At 40.9% G+C, this 22191-nt stretch overlaps 1 protein-coding gene across 2 annotated transcripts in view; it reads right to left on the bottom strand.

The window, feature by feature from the left end:
- LOC128703032 (cytochrome P450 4C1) overlaps positions 1 to 22191 on the bottom strand; it is a 276764-nt gene that overhangs the window by 158889 nt on the left and 95684 nt on the right. Inside the window, exon 2 of one of the 2 annotated variants that reach the window (XM_070103660.1) lies at positions 6287 to 6414. The exons of the other annotated variant lie outside the window; for it this stretch is intronic. Coding sequence (XP_069959761.1) covers positions 6287 to 6403 — 117 coding nt within the window. The 5' untranslated portion in view covers positions 6404 to 6414. The remainder of the gene's footprint in view (positions 1 to 6286; positions 6415 to 22191) is intronic. 2 annotated transcript variants of the gene reach the window in all.

Raw genomic sequence — 22191 nt, 5'->3', positions numbered from 1 at the left:
CAAACCTCTCGTTTTGCACTTCCATTAGGCGTTCCTTCACTCCCTCTATGTCAGCCACTGGGGCTCCCATCCCCCCCTTTCCTTTCTCATAATACTCTCTTAACTGCCCCTCAAGATACCTAATAAGCCCATAAGCCAACTAATTCTCGTGCTGTCCCTGTCGTACATAGAACTCTCTAATCCTCGTCTTCACCATCACATCCCACTATCTCAACACATCCCCATTGACTTCCATCCCCTCCCATAAGCCTTTCCACCACTGTGCAAATAGGACCCTCCCCTCAACATCTTGAAGCAACTGAACATTCAATTTCCAATAACTCTTATACCTGTTCGGCCGTCCCTCCCTTCCCAAATCCACCAAAATGCCTCTATGATCAGAAAAAAACACACCCAAAACCCTTACACTCTGCACCACTGCTTTCCTTGTCACGTATATCCTGTCCAGCTGTGCAGCATACCCCTGCCTCACAAAGGTGTGCTCCACCTCCCATGCTGCCCCCATCCTCAACATCCACCAACCCCACCCCGGTTAACAGGTCCCTCGGAACACCAGAACAATATCCTGCTCCCCTAGGTTCCACATCCCTGCGGCGTATGACGCAATTCCATTCACCTCCCACCGCAGCTAATGCTGGAAGCGACCTTAAGTGATACACCAACACTTCACGTACGAACTCATTCTTCACTCGACTGTCCCCCTCAACCAGACCATAAACACACACAAAAGACATCTTATCCCTTCCCCATGTCCCATCCACTCTTATAACTCTCCCCTCCCCCCTCCTCACAATGATGTAAAGTAAACGGGCTGGCCTCCCTCACTAAAATAGCCACTCCTCCTTTCAATCTCGTTGAGTGTGCCGCATATACAGTATACCCCTCAATCATCAACATACAACCCAAGTTGTGGTTGTGCTCTTGCACAAACACTACATCTACACCATACCTAATGAGAAGCTCATGAAACCATACACACTTCCTATAATTTCTCAGACAATTAATATTTATAGAGAGACTCTTGAATTTGTCAACAGAGGTTTTCCTTTACATACTACAACACCTTTATCCCCCTTCCCCTTTATACACCCTTGATCTTCAGTCACCATTCTGTGATCTGCTTTTACATGCCCCTTGCCCCTGGACCCCCCCAGGTCCATGCTCAACCACATCAGCCCAAACCTTTTTGCCCAAATGCTGTGCCGGAGTGAGCACATCATCCACATCCGAGGGCACTGCCACTATCTTCCATGACACTCGAGCCTTTCTCCCCGCCTCCACCCGAAAGCCATCCTCGTGCACTTCTGCCACCACAGTGCCAATTTGCAACCCAGCCTCAACCTGGGTCTCTGACATGCCCCCCCCTCTCACCACCTGGAACCTCAGCAGTACCCAGGGCACCCACAAGCCCCTCAACTGTGACCTCTCCTGGGGTCCTTAACAGGTCGTGGAGGACTGAATCAATGGTAGCCTCCACGGCCCTGTCCTCACCAAGTGACACTACATCTCTGGTCTCCAGTGCCTGCCCGGCAGCGCATGACTCTCTCGGAAGAGTTACACACTCTTCCTCCCTCAAGGCGGCCTCCTCAACCTCCACACTCCAAGCCTTGTCCAAGGAAATCAACTCAGGTCGTGCTAAATTCAACGTCGCAAGGTCCTCCGATGCCTCCTTATGTTGCTTATCCACCTGTGTACCTTGTCGTTGAACACACTGTGCAGCAATGTGATCATAGGCACCGCATAAGCGACAGGTACGTTGTTGCCCCGCGTAGGCAAGCGGAAACCAAGCCTGTGCACATACTATGCACTTGGTATCTGCTGGCATGGGAAATCTGGAAAAACAGATGGGACGTGCAACTATGACCACCCTAGAAAATGCCATGCCCATATGACAACAGGAAAATGCAAACTCCCTTCCTGTAAGCTTTTTCACCCTGAAATGTGTACCTCTTCAGTACAGGAAAGACTGTGCTATAACTTAAATTGCCAGGCATACCATCTAAAGGGGACAAAAAGATACAAAACATCCAGGCCATGGGAAAACCTGGGTAGCCACAGCCACTCAAGAGGGAGAGGTTTTTTAGTGCCAGGAAGGAAAAAAAACTGGCAGGAAATGGCAGAAATCGTACACCAAATCCAGTCATTCCTGGAGTGGAACCACAGTCGATGGCCTCCACTCCAAACCAACAGATACAGATACTAATGCCGGAAAAAAAATCCCCCCCCAGTACCAACAATACCACCAGTCCGATAACATTCTTCTTTGCAAATATACAGGGTCTAAAGCCAGCAACAAACAACAAAATACCTTTCATCCGTGGACTGCTTGCAGAGGCAAAGGCAATGTTCGCGGCTTTCACTGAGACCCACATAAAGGATCACTTGGACAATGAAATATGGATCCCAGGTTACAACCTATACAGATGTGACAGAGTGAACAGGCAAAAGGGGGGGGTTGGCCTATACATTGCAGAGTCACTTGTTTGCACAGAACTGCTTAATGCCTCAAATGACGTAGTGGAAGTTTTAGCAGTAAAGGTCGAGAACCAAAACCTAGTCATTGTGGTAGTCTACAAGCCTCCGGATGCAACATCCCAGCAATTCCAGGAACAGCTGTTAAAAATTGACCACTGTCTGGAAAATCTTCCAGCTCCTGCACCCAACATCTTGCTCCTGGGGGATTTCAACTTAAGGCACCTAAAATGGAGGAATATAGCAAATAATATTGTTGCAGTAATAACACCAGGAGGCAGCTCTGATGAAAACTCACACTCACACGAGCTTTTAAATCTCTGCACAAAATTCAATTTAAACCAGCAAATAATAGAGCCTACTAGACTGGAGAATACACTAGACCTCATATTCACAAACAATGATGATCTGATAAGAAATGTCACCATATCAAATACAATATACTCAGATCACAACATAATTGAGGTTCAGACATGTATGCGAGGAGCCCCAGACCGACAAAATGAGACTAGTCACGAGGGAGCATTCACCAAATTCAACTTCAATAACAAAAACATAAAGTGGGACCAAGTAAACCAAGTCCTAACCGATATAAGCTGGGAAGATATACTAAGCAACACAGACCCAAACTTATGCCTAGAACAGATTAACTCGGTGGCACTCGATGTATGCACAAGGCTTATTCCTCTAAGAAAAAGGAGGAGTAGATGTAAAATAGAAAGAGACAGGCGCTCCCTTTACAGGCGACGGAAAAGAATAACAGAGCGGCTAAAAGAGGTCAATATATCTGAAATGCGCAGGGAGACACTGGTCAGAGAAATAGCAAGCATCGAACTTAAGCTAAAAGAATCCTTTAGGAGTCAGGAATCGCGGGAAGAACTAAAAGCTATAAATGAAATCGAAAGAAACCCAAAGTATTTCTTCTCCTATGCCAAATCAAAATCGAGAACAACGCCCAGTATTGGGCCCCTACTTAAACAAGATGGGTCCTACACAGATGACAGCAAGGAAATGAGTGAGCTACTCAAGTCCCAATATGACTCAGTTTTTAGCAAGCCGCTAACCAGACTGAGAGTCGAAGATCAAAATGAATTTTTTATGAGAGAGCCACAAAATTTGATTAACACAAGCCTATCCGATGTTATCCTGACGCCAAATGACTTCGAACAGGCGATAAATGACATGCCCATGCACTCTGCCCCAGGGCCAGACTCATGGAACTCTGTGTTCATCAAGAACTGCAAGAAGCCCCTATCACGAGCCTTTTCCATCCTATGGAGAGGGAGCATGGACACGGGGGTCGTCCCTCAGTTACTAAAAACAACAGACATAGCCCCACTCCACAAAGGGGGCAGTAAAGCAACAGCAAAGAATTACAGACCAATAGCACTAACATCCCATATCATAAAAATCTTTGAAAGGGTCCTAAGAAGCAAGATCACCACCCATCTAGAAACCCATCAGTTACACAACCCAGGGCAACATGGGTTTAGAACAGGTCGCTCCTGTCTGTCTCAGCTACTGGATCACTATGACAAGGTCCTAAATGCACTAGAAGACAAAAAGAATGCAGATGTAATATATACAGACTTTGCAAAAGCCTTCGACAAGTGTGACCATGGCGTAATAGCGCACAAAATGCGCGGTAAAGGAATAACAGGAAAAGTCGGTCGATGGATCTATAATTTCCTCACTAACAGAACACAGAGAGTAGTCGTCAACAGAGTAAAGTCCGAGGCAGCTACGGTGAAAAGCTCTGTTCCACAAGGCACAGTACTAGCTCCCATCTTGTTCCTCATCCTCATATCCGACATAGACAAGGATGTCAGCCACAGCACCGTGTCTTCCTTTGCAGATGACACCCGAATCTGCATGACAGTGTCTTCCATTGCAGACACTGCAAGGCTCCAGGCGGACATCAACCAAATCTTTCAGTGGGCTGCAGAAAACAATATGAAGTTCAACGATGAGAAATTTCAATTACTCAGTTATGGTAAACATGAGGAAATTAAATCTTCATCAGAGTACAAAACAAATTCTGGCCACGAAATAGAGCGAAACACCAACGTCAAAGACCTGGGAGTGATTATGTCGGAGGATCTCACCTTCAAGGACCATAACATTGTATCAATCGCATCTGCTAGAAAAATGACAGGATGGATAATGAGAACCTTCAAAACTAGGGAGGCCAAGCCCATGATGACACTCTTCAGGTCACTTGTTCTATCTAGGCTGGAATATTGCTGCACTCTAACAGCACCTTTCAAGGCAGGTGAAATTGCCGACCTAGAAAATGTACAGAGAACTTTCACGGCACGCATAACGGAGATAAAACACCTCAATTACTGGGAGCGCTTGAGGTTTCTAAACCTGTATTCCCTGGAACGCAGGAGGGAGAGATACATGATTATATACACCTGGAAAATCCTAGAGGGACTAGTACCGAACTTGCACACGAAAATCACTCACTACGAAAGCAAAAGACTTGGCAGACGATGCACCATCCCCCCAATGAAAAGCAGGGGTGTCACTAGCACGTTAAGAGACCATACAATAAGTGTCAGGGGCCCGAGACTGTTCAACTGCCTCCCAGCACACATAAGGGGGATTACCAACAGACTCCTGGCAGTCTTCAAGCTGGCACTGGACAAGCACCTAAAGTCAGTTCCTGATCAGCCGGGCTGTGGCTCGTACGTTGGTTTGCGTGCAGCCAGCAGCAACAGCCTGGTTGATCAGGCGCTGATCCACCAGGAGGCCTGGTCACAGACCGGGCCGCGGGGGCGTTGACCCCCGAAACTCTCTCCAGGTAAACTCCAGGTAGGTCACCATTACTTGAGTCCTGAACTCTTCTAGGTAAACATAGGAAGGAATGGGATGCCTCAATGTCATTTTCAAGGAAAAACTTCCTTCAGGCATCCCAGCATATGATCCTTCCTTCCCCTTCCCCAATATCGCCATATGAACAGTCCCAAACTTCTCAAAGACGGCACGTAGGTCTGCCTCATCAGCCTCAAAGGGTACATTCCTGATCTTCACCCACGGATAATGGCAGGACACATCATGTAGCCTTACCGTCACTGCAAGATTCACTGGTATACAAAGATCTTGGAATCTGGCGACTATGTCTTTGTATACACTTGCATAGCGAAATTTCACAAAAATTCTATATGCCCCGTTCAAGGCTACACCATACAGCTCTTTGTTGGCAATGCCGTATGTGCCCCTGATGATGGCAGGTAATAAAACTTGAGCTGAGTGGGCATGTACAGCCCCACGCACCACTTCTATGCCGACAGTGTTTACCCTTCTTCTTGCCTGCTGCGCCATTTTGTGAAAACCAAGTTGTCACCGGCTGACAGTAGAGGGCAGGCTCAGCTCACGTCCGCTCGTCCCAGAGGTTGAGCGACGAATGAATGTGTTAGTGAGATTATTACCTGGGGACGAAAGTATTGAGACAATGCGAGTAATCCATCCCCCCAATCCCCCAGCTCACACTTCTTTATTGACTAAGTTTTCATAAGATTGATTCCTATTGTTGTTTCTCTCATAAGACATGTGGAGGTGTTGTGCAGGAGATATATTCAACGGTCGAGGTAGTGACCAATATTTAGTGATACTGACCCTATATCTCCTAATTAGATTCATCAATATTAGGTGATTTTTTGTGACAACTGGCAAATACAAGCCCAAACTTCACCTTGTGGCTTGAGAAGAGGCTATTTGCAGCACCTGCTGCGTAAGCTCTTACTAGTAGTTTCCCTAGTCTCTTGCAATATAAGGTCTTCCATACCTGTTTGTAAACCTGTGTACTTACTTTCTGCTGCCTTTTGAAGAACAGCACCAGAGAGTAGATGACCAAGGCAGTGATGGCCAAGATGATCAGCAGATCAGTCTTCGCCCACTCCAGTGTGTCGCTTCCCAGCCACAACATGACGCAATCTTCTGCACATAAAAAGTGAATCACAATTAGCTATTTAGATTTACGGCTAACTGACTGCTCGTATATGCGTAAGGGTTAAATTCACCTGTACACTAACGTCAAGAATTAAAAGGAATTCAGTGTCTTATACACAGAGAAATATACTGGCGTAGCCTCACAGCTCTACCACAGAAGGTATCTACATCATCCCCTGTGGATACTGTCCCAAGAAATATGTAGGGGAAACAGGCAGAAATCTTTCGGTCCGCCTGAATGAACATCGAAATGTCACCAACAAAGACATAAAGAACGCCTGTGTCCTCCACAGGGATTCCACTGGACATTTGATGAATTGATATCAAACACAGCTCGTCCTCACTGGAAGCCTAGCAAATCAAGCACAGCTCGTCCTCACTGGAAGCCTAGCAAATCAGGCACAGCTCATCCTCACTGGAAGCCTAGCAAATCAAGCATAGCTCGTCCTCACTGGAAGCCTAGCAAATCAAGCACAGCTCGTCCTCACTGGAAGCCTAGCAAATCAAGCACAGCTCATCCTCACTGGAAGCCTAGCAAATCAAGCATAGCTCGTCCTCACTGGAAGCCTAGCAAATCAAGCACAGCTCGTCCTCACTGGAAGCCTAGCAAATCGCTGTCACCATAGAAGATAATACTGAAAACAACAAAATTTCAAAAACATTAGCATATATGATACTCAGCCAGGCAAAGTATCACACAGGAATCTCATGACCTCATTGTTTACTTGTCCTCATTTCAAATATGTCATTGTACAGGTCACACTTTCACTCTGCGTCTATATATATACTGGCATTGTAACATCAGTGTTAGAAGTGATAACGGTCCCAGGACCGGAACGTTTTCTAATAAATGTGTCCTGGTGTTTTCTCAAGTGTCTTTTTAAACCAGTTTACCGGTATCACTTACCAAGATTTCTATCATACTAACGAGTATATACAAAGTGAAGCAAAATGCAACAGATCCAAGAAAAAAAAAAAGTTAAGTTTTCATCGGTCATCGTTCGTCCAGATCAAACAATAAACACGATGATGTGGTAAGCATTTGTTGTAGAAAGTCAAGCTCCAGGTGCCTCATTGGTCATGACACAGTAACTGATTATTAGCTAATCTCTGCTAGATCATTAGAGGTAGATTCAAGTTGTTTGAGGAAATGAATACAGGAAGAACTAGTGAAACATTTATTACGTCTACGGTTTGTTAGATAGGAGCTTAATCAAGACGTAGTAGTAATGGTAATAGTAGTAACATTAGTAGCAGAAGCATTAGTGGTAGTTGTAGTAATAGCAATAGTAGTAGTAGTCGTAGTAGTAGCTGTAGTGATAGCAATAGTAATAGTCGTAGTAGCAGTAGCCGTAGTAATAGTCGTAGTAATAGTAGTCGTAAAAGTAGTAGAAATAATAATTATAAAAATAATAATGTAAATAATATAAATAAATTTAAAAATATTAGTAATCATAATATAGTAGTAGTAATAGTAGTAGTAGTAGTAGTAGTAATAGTATTAGTAGCAGTCGTAATAGCAGTAGTAGTAGTAACAGTAGTAACAGTAATAGTCGTAGTAGTAAGGGAAGTAGTAATAGTATTAGCCAAAGTTGTAGTCGTAGTTGTAGTAGTAGCAATTATTACTCCTCCTCCTCCTCCTCCTCCTTCTACTACTACTACTACTACTACTACTACTACTACTACTACTACTACTACTACTACTACTACTAATAATAATAATAATAATAATAATAATGATATTAATATACCTGGAGAAGGTTTCGGGGGTCAACGCCCCCTTGGCCCAGTGTTTGACCAGGTCTCGCTGTGGATCAGGGCCTGATCAACAAGCTGTTACCCCTGGCCTCACGTAGACTGACGTACGAACTACAGCCCGGCTGGTCAGGTACTGACTTTAGGCGTCTGTCCAGGCATTCTTGAAGACAACCAGAGGTCTATTCGTTATCCCCCATATGTATGCTGGAAGGCAGTTGAACAATCTTGGCCCCAGGCTCGTGGCGCCCCTACTTTTGATTGGGGGTGTGTTGCACCACCTGCCGAGTCTTTTGCTTTTGTAAGGAGTGATCTTCATGTACAAATTTGGTATTAATTCCTCTCGGATTTTCCAGGTGTATATTATCATGTAATTTAGGTGTTTTATCGTACTTATGTGTGTCGTAAAGCCTCTCTGTGCACTCTCCAAGTCGGCATTTTCACCTGCTTTGAAAGGCGCCGTAAGTGTACAGCAATATTCCAGCCGAAATTTCAAAAGAATCATCATGGGCTTGGCATCCCTAGTTTTGAAGGTTCTCATTATCCATCCCATCATTTTTCTAGCAAATATGATGGATACACAGTTGTGATATTTGAAAGAGAGATCCTCTGACATTATCACTCCCAGGTCCTTCACATTAGTTTTTCGCCCTATTGTGTGGTTGAAATTTGTTTTATACTCCAATATAATTTTAATTACTTCAGGTTTTCCATATCGAAATAACTGAAAATTTTCTTCATTGAAATTCATTATTATGAACACAGGTAGTAAATGTCCTGTGAGACCTGGTTCGTAATGGGAATTGGAACAAAGAAACTCAGCAGTAGACTATAACTTGTATTTGTCTTCACACACTATATACAGGTAAGTGCACTTTGTACAAAATGTACAGATAGAATAATAAGTTTACACCACGGTGACAGATGGCAAAGCAGAAGCCAGAGTGCACCATACTCAACCAGCAGGTAGGCAAGTCTACTAATGCTTACAACAAGCGAACCACGTTGCTTTAATTTTGGCAGACTTGCCTGTAACTGGTTAATGAACCAAGGTACTGATTTAATGAAGGGTACCCTATCCATCATTAAACCCTTAGCACCCAATTTGCTGGTTGGGAGGCAGCCTATATGGGAGTGTGACACATACCGAATAAATTGTAACATACTCTTTGCATGCCACATTCATACTGTTTTCTGCAGCCCAGTTAGAGATTTGCTTGATGTCTACTTGGAGTGTTGCAGTGTCATCGATGCATGACACTGTCATATAAACTCGGGTGTCATCTGCAAAGGAAGACACGGTACTGTAGCTTACATCTCTGTCCATGTCAGATATGAGGATGAAGAACAGGATGGGGACAAGTACTGTGCCTTGTGGAACAGAGCTTTTCACTGTGGCCTTCTCAAATTTTATTCTATTTACTACTACTCTTTGTGTTCTATATATTAGGAAGCTATGGATTCATCTACCAATTTTTCTCGTTATTCTTTTGTTTCACGCATTTTGTGTGCTATTACACCATAATCACACTTGTTGAAGGCCTTCATAAAGTCTGTGTATACTACATCTACATTTTTTTTCCTCTAGAGCGTCCAAGAACTTATCATAGTGATCTAGTAGTTTGGACAGCCATGAGCGGCCTGCTCTAAACCCATGTTGCCCTGGGTTGTGTAACTGATGGGTATCTAGATGGGTGGTGATCTTGCTTCTTACACCCCTATCAAAGATTTTTATAATATGGGACTTTAACGCTATTGGTCTGTAATTTTTGTCATTGCATTATTGCCCCTTTTGTGGAGTGGGGCTATGTCTGTTGTTTTAAGTGACTGTGAGATGACCTTGTGTCCATGCACAAGGTCATCTAAAGGCACGTAGTTCCACAAGTCTGGGCCTGGGGCCGAGTGCATTGGCATGTCATTTATTGCCTTTTCAGAATCATGTGGTGTTAGTATAATATCAGAGAGGTTTGAATTGACCAAATTCTGATTCTCTCTCATAAAAAAATTATTTTACCTTGTCGACTCTTAGACTGGATAGCGGTTCACTAAACACGGAGTCATCAAGTATCTCACTCATTTCCTGATGTCATTTGTGTAGGTCCTGTCTCTAAGCAGAGGTCCAGTACTGGATGTTATTTTCGCCCTAGATTTGGCATAAAAAAAAAAAAAGAAATATTTTGGGTTTCTTTCAATGTCATTTATGACTTTTGGTTCTGCCTGAGTTTTTTGTCTCCTGTATGATTCCTTAAGCTTAAGTTCGAGATTTGCTATTTCTCTGCCCAGTGCCTCCCTTCATATTTCTGATATGCTGGTCTTCTTCAGTAGCTCTGTAATTCTTCACCTACACCTGTATAGGGAGCGTCTCTTTCTACTTTACATCTCTTCCGTTTTCTTAAAGGAATATGCCTTGAGCATACCTCAAGTGCCACAGAGTTAATTCTTTCTAGGCAGAGGTTCGGATCTATGTTGTTTAGAATATCTTCATAACTTGTTTCATTTAGGACATGATTGACTTGATCCCACTGCATGTTTTTGTTATTGAAGCTGAATTTGGTGAAGGCACCTTCATAAACGATCACATTTTGCTGGTCAGGAGCCCTGCTCATACATGTCTGTGCAGGGCTCCTGACCAGCGTAGAAATGTATCTGAGTGATTTGAGTGTGTCTTTGACACACATCAATCTATCATTGTTAGTGAAGATGAGGTCCAGCGTATTCTCCAATCTTGCTGGCTCTATTATATGCTGGCTTAAGGTGAATATGGTGTAGAGATTTAATAGCTCGTGTGTGTGTGAATATTTATATGAGCTGCCTCTTGCAGTTATCTCTGCTAAGACATTTTTTGCTACATTCCTTCATTTTAGGTGTCTTAGGCTGAAATATCCCAAGAGCAAGATGTTTGAGGCAGGAGTTGGAAGTTTTTCTAGACAGTGGTCAATTTATAAATGTTGTTCCTGGAACTGCTGTGAAGTTGCACCCATAGGCTTGTATACAACCACAATGACAAGGTTTTGGTTTTCGATCTTTTCTGCCAAAATTTCAACTACATCACCTGAAGTGTTTAGCATTTCCGAGCCTATGAGTGATTCTGTGATATACAGGCCAAACCCTCCCTTTTTGCCTGTTTACTCTGTTGTTAAAGTGATCCTTTATGTGTTGACTTTGTGAGCAGTCCAGTGATGAAAGATATTCTGTTGTTTGTTGCTGGCTTTAAACCCTGTACATTTGCAAGGATAAATATCGTTGTATTGATGGTATGTGGAGATTTTGTTTGCCGGCACTAATATCTGTTGTTTTGGAGGGGAGGCCACTGACTGTGCCTCTGCTCCAGAAGTGATTTGACTTGATGTACGATTTCTGTCATTTCTCGTCAGCTTTTTTTTTCTTCCTGGCAATAGGAAAACCTTTATATCTGGTGTGGCTAATCTGGTTTGTCGCCCATAGTCTGAGTGAGCTGACAGTATATGTTGTAGCATTGTCTTTCCTGGACTGAAGAGCGACATGATTCAGGGTGAAAAAATTACAGGAAGGATAGTTGCTCCTGTTGTCATGTACACACAGCATTTTTTGGGATGGTCAAAACTGCACGTCCCACCAGTTTTTTCCAGATATTCCATGCTCGCAGATACTCAAGGCATAGAATTTGCATAGGTTTGATTTCTGTTTGCCATGGTTTCTCGTGGATGCGTTCCTTACTGGTGCATTTGTTTTGGACTCTTTACTATCTACAGCACCTATACCAACAATGGGGCCTCCACCAGTTTTTAATAGTAGTATATCTATACTATTCCTCAGAGCATCATCCCCTTGCTTGCCATCACCAGTGGTATTGCTATTTTGTAGCTCTGGAATTACAGAACCCCGCACCAAGACCCCTCTCCCCCTATGGTGCACTGGCATTAATTTCTTTACTCTTACATGTACTGTCCTCCAAGACAGCACCAGCAACAGGGGTGAGAGCATCATCTGGTCCACTCTTGTTATTTTCCCAACTGTTATAGAAGACTCAAGTTTTCTAAGAAGGCTGTTTTGATGTTTCTGTCTTGTATTAAAGATGTAATTTTTTCCCACATGTGGCTATCATTTGGGTAGACCCACAAACATTTTCCTGATATAATGTCCTTAGCAGATGATTGATGAATGTCTACACAGAAGTTGCACACAATCCAGGCAGAAGCATACTGCTAAGTGTGCAGACTACACAGTGTGTCATAATGGTAGTTTAGTGTTGGCTATGCTGTAGTTCTGTATATTATTCCATTGTTTGATTTATATATTTTTATTGCTTATTTACTTACTTTACATACTAGTTTTATTGCATATTTTTATACTGATTTAATTATTTATAGTTTCAATGTCTCATACATCAAACTTTACTCCTACACTTGACTGATCACCTAGAGAAACTAGTATATATATATATATAAATATATATTATATATATATATATATATATATATATATATATATATATATATATATATAGAAATATGGAGTTAAAAGATAAAGAATCACGCACAAAGTGTGAGTTGTCACAGTTGCTCTTTGCCGATGACACTGTGCTCTTGGGAGATTCTGAAGAGAAGTTGCAGAGATTGGTGGATGAATTTGGTAGGGTGTGCAAAAGAAGAAAATTAAAGGTGAATACAGGAAAGAGTAAGGTTATGAGGATAACAAAAAGATTAGGTGATGAAAGATTGAATATCAGATTGGAGGGAGAGAGTATGGAGGAGGTGAACGTATTCAGATATTTGGGAGTGGACGTGTCAGCGGATGGGTCTATGAAAGATGAGGTGAATCATAGAATTGATGAGGGAAAAAGAGTGAGTGGTGCACTTAGGAGTCTGTGGAGACAAAGAACTTTGTCCTTGGAGGCAAAGAGGGGAATGTATGAGAGTATAGTTTTACCAACGCTCTTATATGGGTGTGAAGCGTGGGTGATGAATGTTGCAGCGAGGAGAAGGCTGGAGGCAGTGGAGATGTCATGTCTGAGGGCAATGTGTGGTGTGAATATAATGCAGAGAATTCGTAGTTTGGAAGTTAGGAGGAGGTGCGGGATTACCAAAACTGTTGTCCAGAGGGCTGAGGAAGGGTTGTTGAGGTGGTTCGGACATGTAGAGAGAATGGAGCGAAACAGAATGACTTCAAGAGTGTATCAGTCTGTAGTGGAAGGAAGGCGGGGTAGGGGTCGGCCTAGGAAGGGTTGGAGGGAGGGGGTAAAGGAGGTTTTGTGTGCGAGGGGCTTGGACTTCCAGCAGGCATGCGTGAGCGTGTTTGATAGGAGTGAATGGAGACAAATGGTTTTTAATACTTGACGTGCTGTTGGAGTGTGAGCAAAGTAACATTTATGAAGGGATTCAGGGAAACCGGCAGGCCGGACTTGAGTCCTGGAGATGGGAAGTACAGTGCCTGCACTCTGAAGGAGGGGTGTTAATGTTGCAGTTTAAAAACTGTAGTGTAAAGCACCCTTCTGGCAAGACAGTGATGGAGTGAATGATGGTGAAAGTTTTTCTTTTTCGGGCCACCCTGCCTTGGTGGGAATCGGCCGGTGTGATAATAAAAAAAAAAAAAAAAAATATATATATATATATATATATATATATATATATATATATATATATATATATATATATATATATATATATATATATATAAGTATACACACACAGTAGAACCCCGAGTTTCGAAAGCATTGACTATTAAATGCTTCGAGTTTTGACCGCTTTTTCCACACCAGTTTTGTCCTGAGTATCGGACGTGCCACATGACTCACGAAATCGTAATGACACGATTGCAAACAAACCATACCCCGGCCGGGATTGAACCCGCGACGGGCTGGAGTTTTGAGACTCTCTGACCGCGGGTTCAATCCCGGCCGGGGTATGGTTGGTTTACGTGCCACATGTTTTAAACCGCATACCAGACCTGTCCTCCTGCCCTTGCCTGCCCGTGCAGGCGTCGAGAGCCAGTCTGGCATTGTTTATGCTTGAGTGAACACTAATCTACGTGCTCATTCAAACATTTCACTATTAATTCATTGTGTCTGGAGCTTGTGCAACTGTGAAATAAGCTACCATGGGCCCAAAGAAACTTGCTAGTGGCACCCCTGTAGTAAAAATAGTGAGAAACACCATAAACGTGAAGATGGAAATAGTACAAAAATACGAGAGTGGTGTGTGACTTGTGGAGCTTGTCAGGATATATGGCAAAAACAAATCAGCAAATTGTCGAAGAGGTTGAGAAGTTCTTGATTGTGTAGATCAAGGATAAAGTGACAGCGGGTGAGAGTGTTTCGGAGACGATCATTTGTGAAAAGGCAAGACAATTGCATGACGATCTCATAAAGAAAAGGCCTGCAATGAGTGCTGCTGTTAGTGACTTCAAGGCCAGCAGAGGCTGGTTTGACAGATTTAAGAAGCATACTGGCATACACAGTGTGGTAAGGCATGGGGAGGCTGCCAGTTCAGACAAACTTGAAGCTGAAAAATTCATAACTGAATTTCAGGAGTACATAAAGACTAAAATATTCAAACCCAAACAAGTGTTCAGTTGTGACGAAACAGGGGTGTTTTGGAAGAAAATGTCAAATGGACCTACATAATGCAGGAGGAAAAGGCACTGCCCTGACACAAGCTTATGAAAGACAAGGTAAGTCTCTTGTTTTGTGCTAACACTAGTGGGGATTTTAAAGTGAAGCCTTTACTGGTGTATCACTCAGAAAATCCCAGAGTGTTCAAGAAAAACAATGTTGTCAAGAATAGATTGTGTGTGTGTTGTGGAAAGCAAATAATAGGGCATGGGTCACAAGGCAAATTTTCAAAGAGTGGGTCCATGAAGTGTTTGGCCCCAGTGTGGAAAAAATATCTCCTAGAAAATAAATTGCCACTCAAGTGCCTCCTGTTACTGGACAGTGCTCCTGCACATTCTCCAGACTTGGAAGACCAAGTGTTTAGGGACTTCAGTTTTATAAAAGTGAGGTTCTTGCCTCCTAACACCACTTCTCTCCTCCAGCCTATGGACCAGCAGGTCGTTTCTAACTTCAAAAAACTCTACACCAAAGCAGTGTTTCAAAAGTGCTTTGAAGTGACCTCAGACACTCAGTTGACCCTAAGAGAGCTCTGAAGGAATCACTTCACTATCTACTGCACAAGCCTTATAGGTAGGGCATGGGAGGGAGCGATTTCCAGGACTTTGAACTCTGTTTGGAGTCATTTGTGGCCAGATTGTGTCCAACAGAAGGATTTTGAAGGGACTGAGGCTGACCCTGACCCTGCCGACCCTGCCTGTTGTGGAAGGCTTTGTGGCATTGGGGAAGTCCATGGGGTTGGAGGTGAATGGTGAGGACGTGGAAGAGTTGGTGCAGGACCACAGGGAAGAGCTAACCACTGAAGAGCTGCAAGAGTTTCATCTGGAATAGCATCAGACCACAGCTCAGAAACTTGCTTCAGAGAAGGAGGAAGAGGGAGTGGATGAAGTGCTTTCTTCATAGATAAAGTAAATTTGTGTAAAATGGAATGATGTGCAAAGCTTCATGCAGAAGTACTACCCTGAGCAAGCTGAAACAAGCCATCTCTGCAACAAGTTCAATGACAAAACCATGTCCCACTTCAGGGTCATCTTAAAGAGGTGCCAGAAACAGAAGACTGTGGACAGTTATTTTGTGAGACAGGGGTCCAGTGACTCTCAAGCTGGTCCTTGTTGCATTAAAAGACAAAGAAGGGAAGTAACCCCAGGAAAGGACTTGTTACCTAAAGTCTTTATGGAAGAGGATTCCCCTTCCAAACAATAAGTGCTCCTTCACTCTTCCCTATCTTCCAGATGCCATCAACAATCTTCAATAAAGGTAAGTAAAAATGTTATTTATATGTTCATTTAAATGTTTATTTATCTATTACTAATTGTAATATGTATGTTTGTTGTGTGTATGTAAAACTATAATTAATCTCTATAAAATGTATTTTTTGTGAATATTTTTGAGTTTCTGGAATGGATTAATTGTATTTATATTATTTCTTAGGAGAAATATTGCTTCGAGTTTCGAATGTTTCGACTTTAGAACTAGCTCCTGGAACGAATTAAGTTCGAAACTCGGGGTACCACTATATATATATATATATATATATATATATGTATATATATATATATATATATATATATATATATATATATATATGTATGTTTATATATATATGTTTATATTATAGGTAGTAGGTTGGTAGACAGCAACCACCCAGGGAGGTACTACCATCCTGCCAAGTGAGTGTAAAACGAAAGCCTGTAATTGTTTTACATGATGGTAAGATTGCTGGTGTCCTTTTTTCTGTCTCATGAACATGCAAGATTTCAGGTATGTCTTGCTACTTCTACTTACACTTAGGTCACACTACACATACATGTTCAAGCACATATATACACACCCCTCTGGGTTTTCTTCTATTTTCTTTCTAGTTCTTATTCTTGTTTATTTCCTCTTATCTCCATGGGGAAGTGGAACAGAACTCTTCCTCCATAAGCCATGCGTGTCGTAAGAGGTGACTAAAATGCCAGAAGCAAGGGGCTAGTAACCTCTTCTCCTGTATATATTACTAAATGTAATATATATATATATATATATATATATATATATATATATATATATATATATATATATATATATATATATATATATATATATATATATATATATATATATATATGTCATGCCAAATATGCAAAATAGAAATGAAGAAAGAGATAATTGATAAGTATGAAAGTGGAGTGCGTATAGCCGACCTAGTCTGGTCAATTAGCAAGAAAGGTTGGTTTGAGAGATTTAAGAAGCGTAGTGGCTCAATTAAAATTAAGTCCTTTATTAGTGTATCTGAAATTTCAGGCAAAAGAATCTCTTATAAGTTTAAAGATATATTTTTTTTAGAACATTAATGTTAATGCAATTTTTTTCAATTTTTTGCACCAAAAGAATCTTAGAAAACTTACCTAACCTTATTTTGGATAACAAGCGCAATTTATTTTAGCTTAATCCAACTAAATATATTTGTAGATTTGTTTACAATAATTTAATACTAAACAAAGGCCAGACCTGGGAAAACTGGTTCAGAGGAGGGGAGAGAGAAATTGAAGAAGTTGCCTACTACAAAGATAAAGGAAATCTGTGCTAAGTGGCTTGAAGTGCAAACCTTCATGGATGAAAATCACCCTCACACAGCTATTGCAAGCCGTGCTGGTGATTATTACACTGACAATGTTGTGAAACACTTTAGGCAAGTCATAAAGGAACGAGAGGTACAGGCCACTATGGACAGATATCTTGTGCGAAAGAAGTCCAGTGACTCTGAAGCTGGCCCTAGTGGCATTATAACCCCAGAAAAGGACTTACTACCTCAAGTCCTAATGGAAGGGGGATTCCCCTTCTAAACAGTAAGAAGATAATGCTCTCCCCCCTCCTCCCATCCCATCAATCATCACCAGATCTTCAATAAAAGTAAGTGTCATTTAATTGTGCATGCCTTTTTCAGTTTGTGTGTATTAAAAATTAACATTTCATGTGGTAAAAAAAATCATACTTTTGGGCGTCTTGCACGGATTAATTTTATTTCCATTATTTCTTATGGGGAAAATTCATTCGCATAACGATTATTTCGCATAACGATGAGCCCTCTTGCACGGATTAAAATCGTTAACCGGGGGTCCACTGTATATATATATATATATATATATATATATATATATACATGTTGTGCCGAATATGTAAAACTGGTCAATTAGCAAGAACTCAATTAAAATTAAGTCCTTTCTGAAATTTTCTCTTATAAGTTTAAAGATATATTTTTTTTCATTAATGTTAATGCAATTTTTTTAATTTTGCACCAAAAGAATCTTAGAAAACTTACCTAACCTTATTATAACAAGCGCAATTTATTTTAGCTTAATCCAACTAAATATATTTTAGATTTGTTTACAATAATTTAATACTAAACAAAGACAACGAAATACATTTTTTTCGTTAGGTTCAGAATGATTTTGGCGAAATTATTGCATAAACAAATTTTCACTTGTCCTATATGGCAAAATGAGCGTTGCTATTTAAGCCAAGATCGCAAGTTCTGCCTATTCGGCACGACATATATATATATATATATATATATATATATATATATATATATATATATATATATATATATATATATATATATAAACACTGATCTCTGGCTGAAGGAGACTCGATCCTACGAGCTTTGGAACAAGGTATGCAGTGCTATACCATTCTCACCACACTGGACCAATACCTTGGCATCCAGCTTGTGCTAGACTTTGATCCAAGGAAGCCAGCTTTCAGGGAGAAGGCTTACAGCAGTGGTTCCCAAACTGGGGGTAAATTACCCCCTGGGGGTAATTTAACCATTTTTGGGGGGTAATGGAGGGGTGACAGAAAAAAAGTTATGAATTCTGAAAATCAAAAAAACAATGCGGTACCCGGTATGAGGATTGTTGTTAACTTTGTCTTAGTATATAAAGTTGTAAAGTAAACCTATTATAAGTAAGTAATAAAGTTAAACCAAATAACAATAAACATCAAAAACTAATATACAGTATTAGAAAAGAAGAAATATATAGCTAAGTGTGTGGAAACCCAAAAGTATTTTGACAAGTATGCTTCAGGACAAAAGTCATATATATATATATATATATATATATATATATATATATATATATATATATATATATATATATATATATATATATATATATATATATATATATATCTTTGGAAGAATGGCAAGCTCTTAGCATGGGACTATACCTGTGTGTCCACACTAGCTGACACCTACATCCATCACAGTGTCGGGCAACAAGGAGGAGCTCCTGACCACAGGGAGGAGTACAAGATCAGTTAGTACTGGTACATAAGCAAACAGTATCAATTTGTCCCAGTGGGATCAGAGACCTTGGGATCATGGGGAAAATATGCCACACGTTTCCTTAAAGAACTGGGTTCCAGACTCATCGACACCACCAGAGACCCAAGAGCAGCCACTTTCTTGTTCCAGTGCCTCAGCATGGCCATTCGGAGGGGAAATGCATGCTGCCTACTGGGCTCGCATCCGGCTTTGGAGGAACTGTAGGAGATTCATAACCTTTGATATATTGTACCAATGTATCCATGTTTGTGTTTTCTATCGATGTACACTGTCTATTAATAAAGTTCACATGTAGCATGTAAATATAGGTAGTAGAAGAAGATATTCAAACAGCTCCGGGGAGAACCATGACTTTTCTCTGAGGTACGTTTATTGTCTTCTCTGAGGATGAGGTTCCCAGTAAAGTTCCAGAGGCGGTACCTCCCTATATATACATACATGTACAAGCGGTGTTTGATTTGAGTGCAGCAAGTTCTGTCATCATATATGTGCTTCTTCAGTATTTGTGTAGTCACAGTTGATTATTGTTCACTGCCTGTATCTTGTTACATATTGATTATGTACCCATATATTGTTGTACCTGAGTTTTAAATAAAAAAAAATTCTCACAATAATATATATATATATATATATATATATATATATATATATATATATATATATATATATATATATATATATATATATATATATTATATATATATATATAATATATATATATATATTATTGTGAGAATTTTTTTTTATTTAAAACTCAGGTACAACAATATATGGGTACATAATCAATATGTAACAAGATACAGGCAGTGAACAATAATCAACTGTGACTACACAAATACTGAAGAAGCACATATATAATGACAGAACTTGCTGCACTCAAATCAAACACCGCTTGTACGTACTGTGCTTCACATGAAAAGGTGGTCATATAAAAAACGATAGAATCTACCCAGCAATGCTTACACTCCCCCCCCATGAAAACGTGCCACTTTCACCTTAGATACACAGTGGCAAATCTCTTATACTTATACATTTGTAAAAGCATTAAAAACTTCAATGACAAAATATATTAACACAATCCAGCCAGCTAAACGGCTGACACTATAATACAAGGAATGTCTGAACCTGATGGCTCACATCCACCATAGAACACAATCCACCCTAACCCTCATATACCCTATGGTAATAATTAATATCGCGCACGGTGGTGGATTTAAGACACTACCGCTGACACTTCAACCCCCCCCCCCCACATGCCTAGTAACTGTGTCTGCCATCACCACTCATAACCACCAACAGTCATTGATGGTAATTAGCGTCTTATAATATATATCACCCTAAAAGCACGCTATATACATAAACCTACCACAATAATAAATAAATTTACACATTGTTCCCTCCTGCAGACAAGTATTTACACTGGCGGAGATAATCTATACATCACATCCTACAGAGAATGGATAACATTAGATATCTAAAATAATATGACATGTGTTTCACATGACCTGCTATTGCAGAGATCGCTTACACTCCTACCCTCCCCCCCCAAAGTGAAAACTGACCAGTTTCACCTGGCTATACACAAGATCAAAAACTCATTCACTTGAACATATATAATGAAAATGTGAAAAAAAACATCTGTAACAATATATAAGCAAAAACACCCCAGGCAAGATCTTACATTATTTACAATACCAGAACGTTCCACTAGTTAAAAAACAGGTATGAAACCTCATTATTATGACAAGTTACATTGCTCATATATAGGTAGACATGTATAATTACAGGTTAAAATATGCTTATATACTAACATGCTTATGTACATCCTTACAAAACATGAAGGAATCCTTAGATAAATTATAATCATCGGTGTTCACAATAACACCAAGACATCACATTGAATATCACATTGAATATCACCTCAACATTCTTTCCTCAAACAATTCCACACACACACAATCGTCCTCTGCAACAGCCCCCCCCCCCTGGGAAGGCCAGCCCGTTCATGCCCCTGACCGCTTATAAAGACCATAAATCCCTCAAAAGAAAGTCCTTGTAGCCATCCGAGAAATCCCTCTCCCACCTCCTACCATATATTTCCCTGTTGCGACACTTTGCTCTATAAAAGGATGCTGCTATGGCCATCCTACGTTCCTCCGCTCCTTTGTCTCTCATTGCCCATGGTATATACACAAAATCAACCACTAAGTAAGCCACTGCCCTTTGAACCTTTACCCCAACCCCACCTACATCTCAACTGAGCGCTCTTAAAACTGACAACCCTTTCCCGCCCCACATACCGGATTACTTTCCCTAACCATTCCCGCACAATCCCTAGGCTTTCACAAAACATAAACTACATGAAAAGCTGATTCATCTACCCCACAAACCTGACACACCCCACCCTCCCTTATTCGCCTATTTCATAATACAACCCCAGACGGCAATATTCCGTGAAGAAACCTATACATTACCTCCCTCACGCACGGCCTGATGCGTAACCCTTTTAATCGACCCCAAATGTCTTCCCATGCGTACATCGGGTACACTCCTTCCGTTGCCACTACCACCCTAGGCCATATCTTCCTCTCTATGGACCCTACCCGCATGTTTCTCGGATCTCTGACCATCATCAATAGACGCAACAACTCCTCACCATCTCTCAAATCTTGTCCCTTCCACCATCTCCCTGCAGCATCCCCAACCCTCCACTCCCCTCCCCCCGAACCCTTAGCAACCCATGTTTCACATATACACACTTCAACCTTCTTTCCGAATGAATTTTTTTTTTTATATTTTTATTTAAAACACAAATACATTAAATAGATAAAAGAACACAGTATCAGTTCTTACTCAAAATTATAAATCTCACTGTCTAAATGAACACAGACGATTAACGTTGTGTTGTCACAACTGTCCCTCATCCCATATACATTACATCCAATGTAACTATGTTAAGTAAGATTACACAAGATAACATAACAATATTCATCATTATTATTATAACCAAGGAAAACCCAAACCTACAATCTGCATTATTTTTTCCACTTTGTTATTTATATATTATTAATCCACATAATCTTCAAACCCT

Source organism: Cherax quadricarinatus, chromosome 86 (genome assembly GCF_038502225.1).
Source record: "Cherax quadricarinatus isolate ZL_2023a chromosome 86, ASM3850222v1, whole genome shotgun sequence".
Taxonomy (NCBI): Eukaryota; Metazoa; Arthropoda; class Malacostraca; order Decapoda; family Parastacidae; genus Cherax; species Cherax quadricarinatus.
This window is presented reverse-complemented; position numbering and strand designations above follow the sequence as displayed.